At 49.4% G+C, this 11,476-nt stretch overlaps 5 protein-coding genes across 5 annotated transcripts; 1 reads left to right on the top strand and 4 right to left on the bottom strand.

Moving 5' to 3' along the window:
• Nucleotides 1-485: 485 nt before the first annotated feature.
• Nucleotides 486-1,709, bottom strand: MGYG_05423 (hypothetical protein; the record flags this gene model as incomplete). The annotated part of the gene is made up of 1 exon (XM_003172791.1): nt 486-1,709. The coding sequence occupies one exon, from the start codon at nt 1,707-1,709 to the stop codon at nt 486-488; it is 1,224 nt and encodes a 407-aa protein (XP_003172839.1).
• A 581-nt stretch (nt 1,710-2,290) lies between these two features.
• Nucleotides 2,291-4,603, bottom strand: MGYG_05422 (hypothetical protein; the record flags this gene model as incomplete). Its single annotated transcript, XM_003172790.1, has 7 exons — nt 4,595-4,603; nt 4,369-4,536; nt 4,112-4,239; nt 3,674-3,868; nt 3,302-3,428; nt 2,959-3,073; nt 2,291-2,796 (listed from the first exon to the last, which is right to left on the bottom strand). Exons 5-7 carry the CDS (start codon nt 3,389-3,391, stop codon nt 2,291-2,293), a joined length of 711 nt encoding a protein of 236 aa, XP_003172838.1. The 5' UTR covers nt 3,392-3,428; nt 3,674-3,868; nt 4,112-4,239; nt 4,369-4,536; nt 4,595-4,603.
• Nucleotides 4,604-5,270: 667 nt separating this feature from the next.
• On the top strand, nt 5,271-7,400 carry MGYG_05421 (ubiquitin conjugating enzyme 7 interacting protein 1; the record flags this gene model as incomplete). Its single annotated transcript, XM_003172789.1, has 3 exons — nt 5,271-5,758; nt 5,828-6,093; nt 6,148-7,400. The coding sequence occupies 3 exons, from the start codon at nt 5,271-5,273 to the stop codon at nt 7,398-7,400; spliced, it is 2,007 nt and encodes a 668-aa protein (XP_003172837.1).
• A 180-nt stretch (nt 7,401-7,580) lies between these two features.
• Nucleotides 7,581-8,315, bottom strand: MGYG_05420 (RevA protein; the record flags this gene model as incomplete). Its single annotated transcript, XM_003172788.1, has 1 exon — nt 7,581-8,315. The coding sequence occupies one exon, from the start codon at nt 8,313-8,315 to the stop codon at nt 7,581-7,583; it is 735 nt and encodes a 244-aa protein (XP_003172836.1).
• A 443-nt stretch (nt 8,316-8,758) lies between these two features.
• Nucleotides 8,759-10,093, bottom strand: MGYG_05419 (integral membrane protein; the record flags this gene model as incomplete). The annotated part of the gene is made up of 3 exons (XM_003172787.1): nt 8,759-9,133; nt 9,206-9,524; nt 9,594-10,093. 3 exons carry the CDS (start codon nt 10,091-10,093, stop codon nt 8,759-8,761), a joined length of 1,194 nt encoding a protein of 397 aa, XP_003172835.1.
• Between the last annotated feature and the right edge of the window lie 1,383 nt (nt 10,094-11,476).

The raw sequence follows: 11,476 nt of genomic DNA, 5'->3' as shown, positions 1-11,476 counted from the left end.
ACGCACGATCGGATCGGATTGACACGGTGAACCATTTGAGCAATCCATCTTCCCAGCCAGCATATAACAAATGAAACGGCTTTTTCTCTCAATAGCCTCCCTCTATAGCATCGCATCTCTGCTTTCTGCGCTTGTCTAAAACATATGCCATCGTTAAAAAAAAGTGAATGGAAGTCAACCAGGAAAAAATATGAAAAATAAATGAAAAGAATAATAAAAAAAAAAGATACTGAGCCGCCCGCCCCCGGGTATCTTTCGATACATCATCCACTCCGCGTGTGATATGAGCAGAACTTATGGAAACAACAGCAGCAACAACCAAAAAAGGGACGGGAAAAAATATAAAAAAGGAGATATAAGACGGAGAGCCTCTAATCACCATCAGCGAGCACCAGCCCGGGGCTCCAAAAGTTCGTCATAACAAGAATCGGCCGTCAAGAGAGTCGGTATCTCATGCATGTTCTTCATATCAAACCCGGCCCAGCTCAGCACCAGCCGTATCTTTCGTTCCACATCCAGTCGACACTGTCTCCATACCCGAACTTGTCTCCGTCCCATTTCAGGCAAGGGATGCTGTCTTTCTCCCTGTGGATTTCAGCCGCGTTCGAATCAGCAATCTGGATGGCCTCCTTGACCAGCGCAGAGGGATTCCAGATCTCAACATGGTCGACATTCCATTCATGAGCTTCTGCGCGGGCCCGACGCAGTACGGCAGCCAGGGCTTCAACCACTCCCTGTCTCTCTGCAGGCGAGCTGGGCTCCTCATACTGTGTCCGGAGAATGTACAGCGTACAGTCCTTCGGCGTAGCTCCGTACTTTCGGTTCCAGGTCACGAACACCTTGCGGCTAGGCACCGCTGCACCCTTGACGTGGGCTTCCCCCTTTTCCGGCCGCAGGATCCGAGAGTAGAACTCATCTCGAGCCCAGTGCCAGGACATGTGTGCAAAGTCCGGTGGGAACGCTGCAATAGCCCTGCCAGACGCCTTGGAGGCATCCTTTACTCTCTGCTTGTGCTGCTCCATCACAGACTCCGAGCACATATATCTATGCACGTCCTGCCGAGACATATCCTGGACAATGCTCATGTCGACACCCTTCGTCGCTCTGACGCTGCCGTTAGCGTGCCCGTTGGCACTGCCATTCACAGCAGCGTTTCCGACAGCCTCCGGGGCCAGAGTGAAGTGAGAAGAAGCATACGGATGCCATCCGTGCCCTGCATAAAACGACTTGCCGATATCCGAATACAGCACCGAGAAGAGACACTGCGAGTATCCCTTCCACGGCCCTCTTTCCTGCTGCCACGTATCCAGTATCTTCGACAGCTCTATGATCATGCGCTTAGCGTACCCTCGCCCTCGGTGTTCCGGCGGACAGAACACGCTCCCGATTCCATGACTGATAACCGTCTCGATATCGCCGTTGTATGCAAGGAACGCTCGTTTGGCGATCGACTCGCAGCTGCTCAGGATAGGACGCTCGTTCTGCCGCAGCCGACGGTCGACAAGGACCCAACATGTCATCCACCCATCCTTGACCATGTCCTGCTTTATCAAGAAATCTTCACGGGCGATGTACTGCTCCATCGTCAAGGGGCCTTTCCACGACAGCCCATTTGACCTTATGCTCTCGATCCTCTCTGCCGGGGTGGCCACCACGAGGGCGATATCCGGCGAGTCGGCGTTTAGGAGGTGATGATCGAGCGAGCCCATGGTTGCGGTTATTTTTCTTCTTTCTTCTCTTTTGATTTTGGTTTCGTTTTTATTTCGTTTCTCTTTCCTTTGCGTCCTTATTGCCTACCCCCTTTTCGTTCTTCGTCCTTTCTTTCCCTGCTTGCTTTATCTATCAGTTTCAGTTTGATATCTTCGTATTGTTATGTGACGGGGACGAGTTATTTCCCTGCAGGCCAGCACCCCTTGTTGTTTGGAAAGTCTTGAGGGAAACAGGAAGCTTGTTCTCCCTTTTTATTTGATGCTGGACGGGTTGCACAGATGGGCAGCCGGGGGGTTGTGAGGGCAGTATACGGAGTACTAATAAACACTCACAGACACACACGCGGCTTGGGGGAAAGGCCGGGTCAAGGAGAAAATAAGTACTTAGTAGTAGACCAGGCAGCTAGAAAAGAAACAAGCCCTCGTCGGGGTTTATTTCCACCAACTTCTCTTGTTTGCATAACGTTCTTTGGCTGGGAACGCCGAAGCAGATGGAGCATGGCCCTAATAGCAATATGTGTAAATATATCTTACCCTCCTAACTAGTATACGCAACGTTCCCGCCGGGGGGAGGGTTTCCTCTAGCCCAGCAGCAGCAGCCAGCCAGCAGCAGCCCGTCCCCAAGTCAAGATTCCCCGCCCACGCCCTTTTTTGACCACTCCGTCTCCCCCCCTCGCCTTAATCGAAATCCGTGGGTGTGTTAAATACGGGCTTTGCCTTCGTCCGCATGGGTACAAAGAGCCAAAACTGCCGGCGGGAAGCGAAAACATCCGGCTAACCTGCTGTGCTGGTGGAGCATCGTCATCCCTCTCTGTCCCTCTCTCGGGCCAGAGGGAGGAAAGGCCCAGCGGGTGCGATGGCCAGCGGTACCTCGCATGTCGCGCGATTTGTAGGGGGCCGACAGGTACCTTGTCTCTCCACATAATACGTCGTATATAGGGCCGAGCCTCCTTTTCGGTGTTATAACTAGCGGGTCCCGTGACAGTAGCAGCAGGCCCGTTGCTTCTTCTGCGCTCGTTTCGATCTTCGATGGCCTTACGGGCTGTATTACCGCTAGTGACATTTCGTGGGAGGCCAGACGTCGATGCTGTTGGTTGAGGCGGCAAAAGATGATGCGGCGTGACAAGAGCTGGCTGTGTGATGATATCACTCTGTTGGCTGGAAGGAAAAAGAATCCCCGGGGCGGGAGGCGAGGCGGATTACTCCGGGCTTTTTCTCCAGCTAGTATTCCGAGCTGCATACATGGTACGCCGTAGTCTCACTTGCATTCTTGTCTCGTCTCCGCTGTGCTGATGATACTCCGTACATATCGTACATATAGAACGACTGAGTGGTGATGGTAAGGGCTTGGAAGCGTTAGTTGGCTGGGGGGCTTCGACATGGGGACGGCCTTCTAGACTGACCAGGGCCCCACGCCGTATGCCAGCCTATGCCAGCCTATCCCTGGCTTCGAGGACCCGGGGCTGCCTCTTCAGAGCCTGTCAGTGGTAGAGAGAGCGTAGGGCTTCAGGACTCCTCTCCATGACCCCACCAGCGGTCCTCCAAGACTTGTTCCATGGTCACTCTCCTGGAGGGATCAAGATGCAACATACGCAGCAGGATGCGTTTCGTCTCGCCGTCAAGGTTTGGATAATCCTTCTCCTGCCATTCCGTGAACCGTCCGGGACCAACAGGACCGCCATCCTGCGTTGCCTCTGAGAGTACCATCATCACCTTGCCCTAGTCTTCATGTCGGACGTGCGTCACTAGCTCCGTCGGCACTGGCCCGAAGAATGAGATCAATCGGCCCATGATCTCCAACTCGGGGTCGACCCCATCCCTCCTCAGCTGCTCGAATGCAGTGTCTCCGCGCCCGTTGTTGTGAATAGACTCTAACGTCCTCATCAGCTATGCATATACTCACTCACTACTCTGTACATTCAAGTAAGTTATATCAGTGTACACAGTTGGCTATATATACTCACCACGAGGCCGTAAGAAAACACGTCAGATGGCTTCCCAATTCCCTGCCCAGTTTGAGCTTCGGGACTACGCCACATTAACTACGTTCCCAAGCTTGATGCCTTCCGGGAGCCGTAGAAGCTTGTCGCCTTTCATCTTCAGTGAGCAGTCTAGGTCGCCCAATACCACCCTCTCAGGCAGGGGTTAGCCCTGTTCGTCTCGCCTATAATTGATCGTCACGTTGTCAGGCTTCACATCTGCATGGCTGTTATTAGTATGAACCTTTTTAAGGCCAAGTGACTTTGATCTCTAGTTTTACCGATATGTATCCAATTTTTAGCATGAAACTCCGTGAGCGACAGCCCGAGCTCCCTCAATATCCATTTTCTCGCCTCCAATGGCAAACTTGGGTTTCTTTTCACAAAAGAAAGTAAATCATTAAAATATTCGTAAATCAGAACCTTTTCCTCAACGTTCTCGTCGATGTGTCCGAAGGCGACGAGTGTCTGGAAACTCTCGTTTTAGACCCAAGGACAAGTCGAATAACGAATCCGACATCCTCTTCAGCACGAAGCTTTGGTTCCCAGATCTATGTAGATCCGGAGTAAGCCTATGGACAAGAAGGAGTACTATGTAGAAGAAGTTTGCTTACTGCGCGAGGTAAACATTGAGGTCAGGTCGTTTTGGATGATGCTTCAGTATCTTCCCCCGGACATACTCCCGCCCAGAACAACCAACAAACGTTGATGCCAGCCTCACCCCTCTCATTCCAGGGCTGTGCGCCAGAAACATGCCCAGGTGGCCGAGATTTCTCATCTTCTTTTCTGCTTCTCACGTTTACTTCGTCTTCATGTCTTTTCGTCTCGTACCCATTTTGGCTTTCATCCTGCTTATGTAATATATCATTTGAGTTAGTACATAAAATAAACTAACTTGTAACAGACTAGCTGCATTTCAAGAAAGGCTTGGCATCAACCACCAACCAAAATAAGCACAAAAGGCTAAAAAAAAAATAGAAACAACAAAATGAACAAAATTGAACAAAATTGCAAAGATTGATAGAAACGGCCGCTACTCCATATAGACACAGACGAAGCAGTGCTAGGAAGGGTAGACAGAACAAGATCATTAAGGGCCCTCTGGCTGAACAATATACCTTAAATCTAGACATCTTTGAGACTTCTGGTGGAGCCGTGCGGGTCTACTTTGGGCTCGGGAGAAGCCTCTGGTGCCAACGGTCATCGCTCGTCTATGGTGCAGTGAGGCTCTCTACTATGCTTGATACCCTTATTACGCCACTAGTGCATCGGTTTGGAACCTCCAGAAGCGTTGAAAAAATGCAACGGAAATGTTACTTCGTTTTTACAGATGAACTTTCCCTACTCACTCGTCATTTGCCATCAGGAGGGCAAATGCCAGAATGAAGAAACAGATTCCTGTTTCTTCCTGTTGATTCCCCCATCTCTTTTATTACTGTCTGAATCTACTCTGTATTGGTAGAGTGAGATATTTTTGATAACCCTTGGTTATTTGCTCCATTTCACCAATATATTGTCATTATTATTAAGTGTATCATACCATGCAGTATAGCGCTTAATCATCATCCTTACACCAGGAGCCATGATCAGATCACTTCAGAATCTTGGTTTTTCGGTGTTCAGACCAGGTCAGTCATCAAAGCATCTCACGGAGAACGAGGTGAGGCAGCAGCATTCTTACTTCGCTGGCGACCATGACCTGTCCAACTCCGGTGAAAATGGTGCTAGTGACGATGAGGACGATGATGGCATAGGCTTCCTAAAGAGCCTTTTGGTATTTGGTGAAGACGATAAGAGGACTTCGAGCCAGGGCTTGACAGAGGCTGGGCTGGTCAACCTTCTTACTCTATTCCCAGATATATGTCCTCGATACATCACTTCTCTCTACCAACCAATGTTGGCAAGGAAGCCAGAAAACTTCGAGGTAGCATTGATTGATGCGATCCTTGAGAAGACTCCTTACACAACTCAAAGTGATTTAAGGCGGCGTAAGCTGGAGGATAAAGTCAAGGGGACCCACTGGGGAAAAGAAGACAACGTCGTGAGAAACAGACAATACTGGAAATGCTGGTAAGCTTCTGTATCATCATCCAACAATCCCTCTTTTCGCCTGAATAAAATCTGACACGTTCCCTTTAGCAAAGCTCTTTTGGCACTTGACTTTCCTCTAGTTCCTGCGGATTACATCAAAAGGTCTTTGCGGTCGACGAAGGAATGCTTGTACAACGCATACCTGCGATTGTGTGAAATTGAACCAACTTACGAGACGGAACCGAACACCAATATAGTCAAGGTTAAAAGGGAGAAAGCGATGGCTTCTTTTAGGAAAAGATTGGCCAAGTACCCGTTTAAAGCCATAGAGTTGGAGATTAAGGACGCTAGAGCGGAACGTAAACGTCGCACGGGTAATATCTTCCCTTTTAAAATTTCTAATGATACATGGCTAAAAGTTGTTGTAGTTGCACAAGCCCTTAGGAGGCAAGCCTTGGAAGAGGAAAACGTGAACTTTGCTCACTATACTGCCATCGGCGGGTTGATTGAATGCCGTTGCTGCTATAGGGATACTCCTCTTAATCGAACAGTCTCATGCAGTGCCGCAGAAGCCCACACCTTTTGCTGGGAATGCATGAGATCTAATGCAAAAACCCAAATTGGTTACATGAGGCACAGTCTTCAATGCACAGACATCGATGGCTGTGAGGCAGGATTCTCTCAAGGTGATTTGCTTGCATCGATTGGAGAGTCACTGACGGGCAAACTTCTTGATCTACAACAGTATGACGAGATTAAAAAGGCTAATCTCGGAGATCTTGAAGAATGTCCGTTTTGTGAGTACAAAGCGATATATCCTCCAGTGGAGGAAAACTACGAATTCCGCTGCTTGAAACCAGAATGTACGAGAGTGAGCTGTCGGAGGTGCCAACAACCCTCACATATTCCCATGGCCTGCAAAAAGAGCATAGACGAAGACATCGCACCCTTGCGCAAGACCGTTGAAGAGGCAATGAGTAAAGCTGTTATTCGCAACTGCCCCAACAAGAAATGCAGAATTCCACTTATCAAAGAGAGCGGATGCAATAAAATGACCTGTTCTAAGTGTGGAACGGGTATGTGTTATACCTGCAACAAGGATATTACGCTGGAAGGGCACTCGCATTTTAGTAATGACAGAGGAGGTTGTCGTTCGGGGATAGGAGTCTTCGATCCGTATATGCACGAGAAAGAGCGAAGGACCGCAAGGAAGAAGGAGCTCGAGAAGATCATGAGGGACAACCCCGGGTTGAGAGAAGACGATATTGGTGTCGAGCTCTTCACACCCTGGAAGACACGCGATGGTTATCCAGTCGTATACACGGACGACGTGCCTAACACAAGCGGGTTACCGCGATGGCCAGCTTACCCTCTTGTTGAGACCGGTGGAACCCGGCTACGTCTAAAAAATCCAGCACAAAACGAAGAGGTGGAAGTGCCCGGTAATTATCTATTACAATGCATTGAAAGAGTAGCATACTGGCAGGAGGGCAGCAGAGAGGGCCCCTCGTACTGGGAAATATATGCATATGCGCCATATCCGCTACCACTGGGACTCCCAGCTGTTCGGCATGCGAAGCGACCTGAAGCGAACCGTGGCACTACTACGAACCAACATGGAACACAACAACCTCCTGCAGCTCCGAATGGCCGTGCTGGGGATACTGCAGCTGTCCGTTAATGTACTAGTCGTAGAGGCCGTCGTAATACTCCATCTCCAGCTTTTCAAGTACCAGTGCATTTTTTTTCTGTCCCTTCGCCGAAGGTGAAAATTTCTAGGCATTTCATACCGCTGGCGTTCATATAACTAGTAGGTCGTAAAAAATGAAAATATGTTCAGGTATCTCGCGAACTCGGGTAATTATTGAGCACTGCTATCGGTATCAAACTTGCTCCTGGCTTCTTCAATCCAGACCTCGAGTTTCATCTCCCCTACATCAACGGTTCGTACAGGTACCGTCCTTGCATGAGGCTGTGTCGTTCCGTGTCTGGCACGCTCGGGTTCCGGTTCAGCAGCTATCCACTGCTGGTCATCTTTGCCCATGCCCGCAGGTGCATCAGCATCTGGTCTCAAGACCATATGCAAAGTGGGCAGATACTCGTCGTCTAGCGGTAACGGGGCCAACCTCGCACAGGCAGATGACAGCCGATGAAGCACTGCACGAAACTGCGCCTCTAAATCAACCTGCGATATACTCTTATTCTCTCCCTGTTGCTGTTGCTGCGGCTGCTGCCTGGAGCTCGCAAACGGAGTATGTATGTCTCCTGGAGCAACTTGGGGGATCTGGGAGAGGTCAAAGGTGAACTTCTCCATGGGCCTGTTGGACGAGACCGAGAGTATGACTATCGCTACTGAGGCTACAGTAGACTTGAGCAGTTGTGTCTCGACTGCAGCACAGGCATCGTTGACCCAGCTGCAGACCTTGGGATGCCGTGACTGGCGAACTGGCTGGTTGAACTGCCTGACTGACACGAAGGTGGGTTGGGGGTATATGGACCGCAAGTACATGATCTGGTGTATGCTGACGGCGAGAAACGAGGAGAGAGACGAAGCCAGAGCAGCGTAGGTATCTGGAAGGCGGTTTGTCTCTGCCATTATCCTCGCCTTTCTCGGTCGCTGGTCACCAAGTAATTAACTATCTCTCTGTCTTTGAGGTGTTGGTTGTTTTTCTTTTGATATCTCGAAGTTGGTGATGTGTTTCACTTCACCACCAACGTTCATCCCCACAGTCGAAAGATCAATATACCCCGTGTGAAAATTATTTCATAGAATGACTGGTTATTTTTCATTATTATTAATTAATAACTATTATAACAGTTACTCGTCAGTAAGTAACAAATGCTAAATACACTTTTTAACCGTAAACCAAACATGCTTCCAAGGCTTTCAAAGCCAAGGTCAGTCTCAAACATAAACATCAAGAGAGCCATCCCAAAATGCTGAAAAGTATTTACAAGAACGCAAAGAACCCGGGTATTTTATGAAGTAAACCAACGCCTGGCATAGCATCACTGGAACATAAATCATTTCCATATTACTTACTTCCTCCTCAACTCCGATTGCGACGTTGCGTCAGCCGAATGGAAAGTGGACTTCGATAAATGGCCGGCCTCATGGTGTCCAAGTAACTTGGGTGCTTCTTCTTCCGTCCCCGCGGTGCGTGGCGCAGGTTCTATTTCTCCCAGCTCGACATCGGTGCCATGCATGGTAGATGTCAAGGTATCGGTCAGACTGTCGAAAATGACAGGCTTGCCTTTGGTTTCGGGTGCGGGTTGAGGTGCGCTACGCCGTAAGATGTACGAGTTTAAGAACGAGAAGGAAGACGGCCCGGTCTTCTTGGAGGTAAGGGAGCCCAGAAGCCAAGGGAAGTAGCGCACGAAGAACGGTTTGAGAGATGCCAGCGATGCGGCGATCTAGAAGCTGTTAGCTGGGCCAAGGATATATTTTATATTTTGATAATGGGCGGGAATGGAGGCTGAACGCACCACGCCGAGATACATCTCAATAGTTCCGGCGATCCAGAGTGGATAGCCAACCCACGTCTTATCGTACGAAGTGTTCAACTTGTGCAGGAAGTAGGCCCTGAAGCAGCCGGCAATGCAGACTATGAATCCAGCGCTGAAGAGTATGCAGAGCATGACCCGCTGTCTGGTCGGCAGCTTGAGGGACATGACAGTAGGCAATGGCAAGAACACCACGCTGATGTCGGTGAGGGTATTCAGTATGCCACCGGCCAGAAGATGCGCAGTTTCATTTATGCAGTCTTGAGGCTTGGTAGAGAGAGTCCAGTAGGCGGAGACAGGGCTAAAAAGAAGCATTAGCTGGTGGGCCTTCTTCTATAACGACCGGGATCAAACTGATAAATGGACATACCGGCAGGTGAAAACAGCTACTATAACAAAGACGAACATTTCGAGCGTGACGATGGTTGCGTTGGCGATGATCAGCCATCGCAAGGTGCGCGACTTGATGCCTGATGTGATTTTATGGGTGAAGCATAGCAGCGAGAGCTTGGTGAAGGAGCAGCTAATGGCGAAGAGACACTCGATTAACATGGTCAACTTCAGCCCAATAACAAGATGCTTAAAGGGCACATCGTAGACATGTCGGCTCCAGCCGTACTTGACTGAGCCCAGGATGGTGATAGTACCACAGCCAAAGGTAGGGATGACGGCTGCTATTATGAAGATGTCGTCCCAGCCAAAGCTCCGGGATACATGAATGCGGCTGAATATGCGTATCATAATGACAAGCAAAGTCAGCGATGCAAATATCGAGTTCATGATAATCACCAGCGGCCCACGAACGTCCGTCGGATTTTCATAGTTTGGCCTGGGCCAGGAGAGGATCACTGAGGCTGGAGGGAGCTGCATGCTGGTCAGAGTGCCAGGATGGACGAAGACGCTGCAGGGAGGGAGAAGAAAGAAGAACTGATATTCATGGTTAGTTCGTTGGCTGCGAGGCACGGTCGATGTATAAAAGGCATGGCCGATGTATAACAAAGTGACAGGAGGCCGCTTTGATATTCGGATTACGGAATATGGAGTATGTACGGGGTACCGGGGTATGGTTGATCAGAAGGATTCAAGATGAGATCGGTGTCAGAGTCGCCCTTTGGCTGATCTAGCTGATCTATCAAGAAACCTGCTAGGGGTATTTGACCATTATACGGGAACAAAATTCCGTAGCCAGATACGATGAAGCCAACCAGCGGACGAGGAGGGCCAATTTTTCGCCATCAAGGGCCTGTTCGAGCTCTGAAGATCGTCGCCCTCTCCTCCCGCTCGTCTCCAGCTGACTTCTGGGGGTATTGCTCCATCCTGGTGCGTTCTCTGGATATGCTTGGCCATGTATGGCTCAGGGGTCCGTAGCTAGCCATGGGTCGCTAACTGCTGCGCGCTAACACAGTACATGGCATCATCGGGCGATGTGATGTGAGATCGAGATGGTTAGCCCAAGCCATTCTTGCTCTTGGCTGAGATTGACTTAAAGCATTATGGCATTTCTAGAGCGTCCGTTGAGCTTCTCCAGAGCCAAAAAGAAGCATGGCAGCCAACCAGGAGGGATACCCCTTAATACGGGCTGGCAGGTTTGCTAGTCATGCATAGCTAGTGCAACCCAGTGGCTGGCTGTGGCTTGATGTAGGTTTTAGATATTGGAGTCTCTTGAAACGTCCTATTAGCAGGAATACGGAATTATCGAGAAGCATGATTTGTTGAGAAGTCCTCGCTTAGGGGCAGGTGGGAGCCACAGGGAGCTTTCTGGCAGTTGATAACCCCTGCTCGAAGCCTGTCATCGACGCCCATACTCTGTAGCCTCCTATATTCGTTATGCATAACTCGCTAACTAATTATTTAGTTATACAACGATAACTAATGGCCACCGAGAAGGAATTTGGGATGATCTCTTCTTGGATAACCAGCTATACACGGCTCGGACGGGATGTACTGTACTCTATATACTTCGTACGGGTTGAGTCAAGACACGGAGTATATGTGAATATGAGAATATGAGAGAGGTCTATAACTGGCTGTCCGAGGAAATTCCGTTGCTTGTTGTCTTAAAAGAAAAAACAAAAATTCAGGCCATCTGTCGATCAAAGTGGTCTGTTCATACTGCATCACTGGATGAAACTTACGTATAACGCGGAAAGATAGTAGAAAGGGAGGAGTTACTCCGTATGGCCACTCCTTGGTAGATACGGAGAATATTTCCCGAATAGTATAATGTTGCCCAGGTCATTTGGTGATGTATAG

This window comes from Nannizzia gypsea, genomic scaffold (assembly GCF_000150975.2).
Source record: "Nannizzia gypsea CBS 118893 supercont1.4 genomic scaffold, whole genome shotgun sequence".
NCBI lineage: Eukaryota > Fungi > Ascomycota > Eurotiomycetes > Onygenales > Arthrodermataceae > Nannizzia > Nannizzia gypsea.
This window is presented reverse-complemented; position numbering and strand designations above follow the sequence as displayed.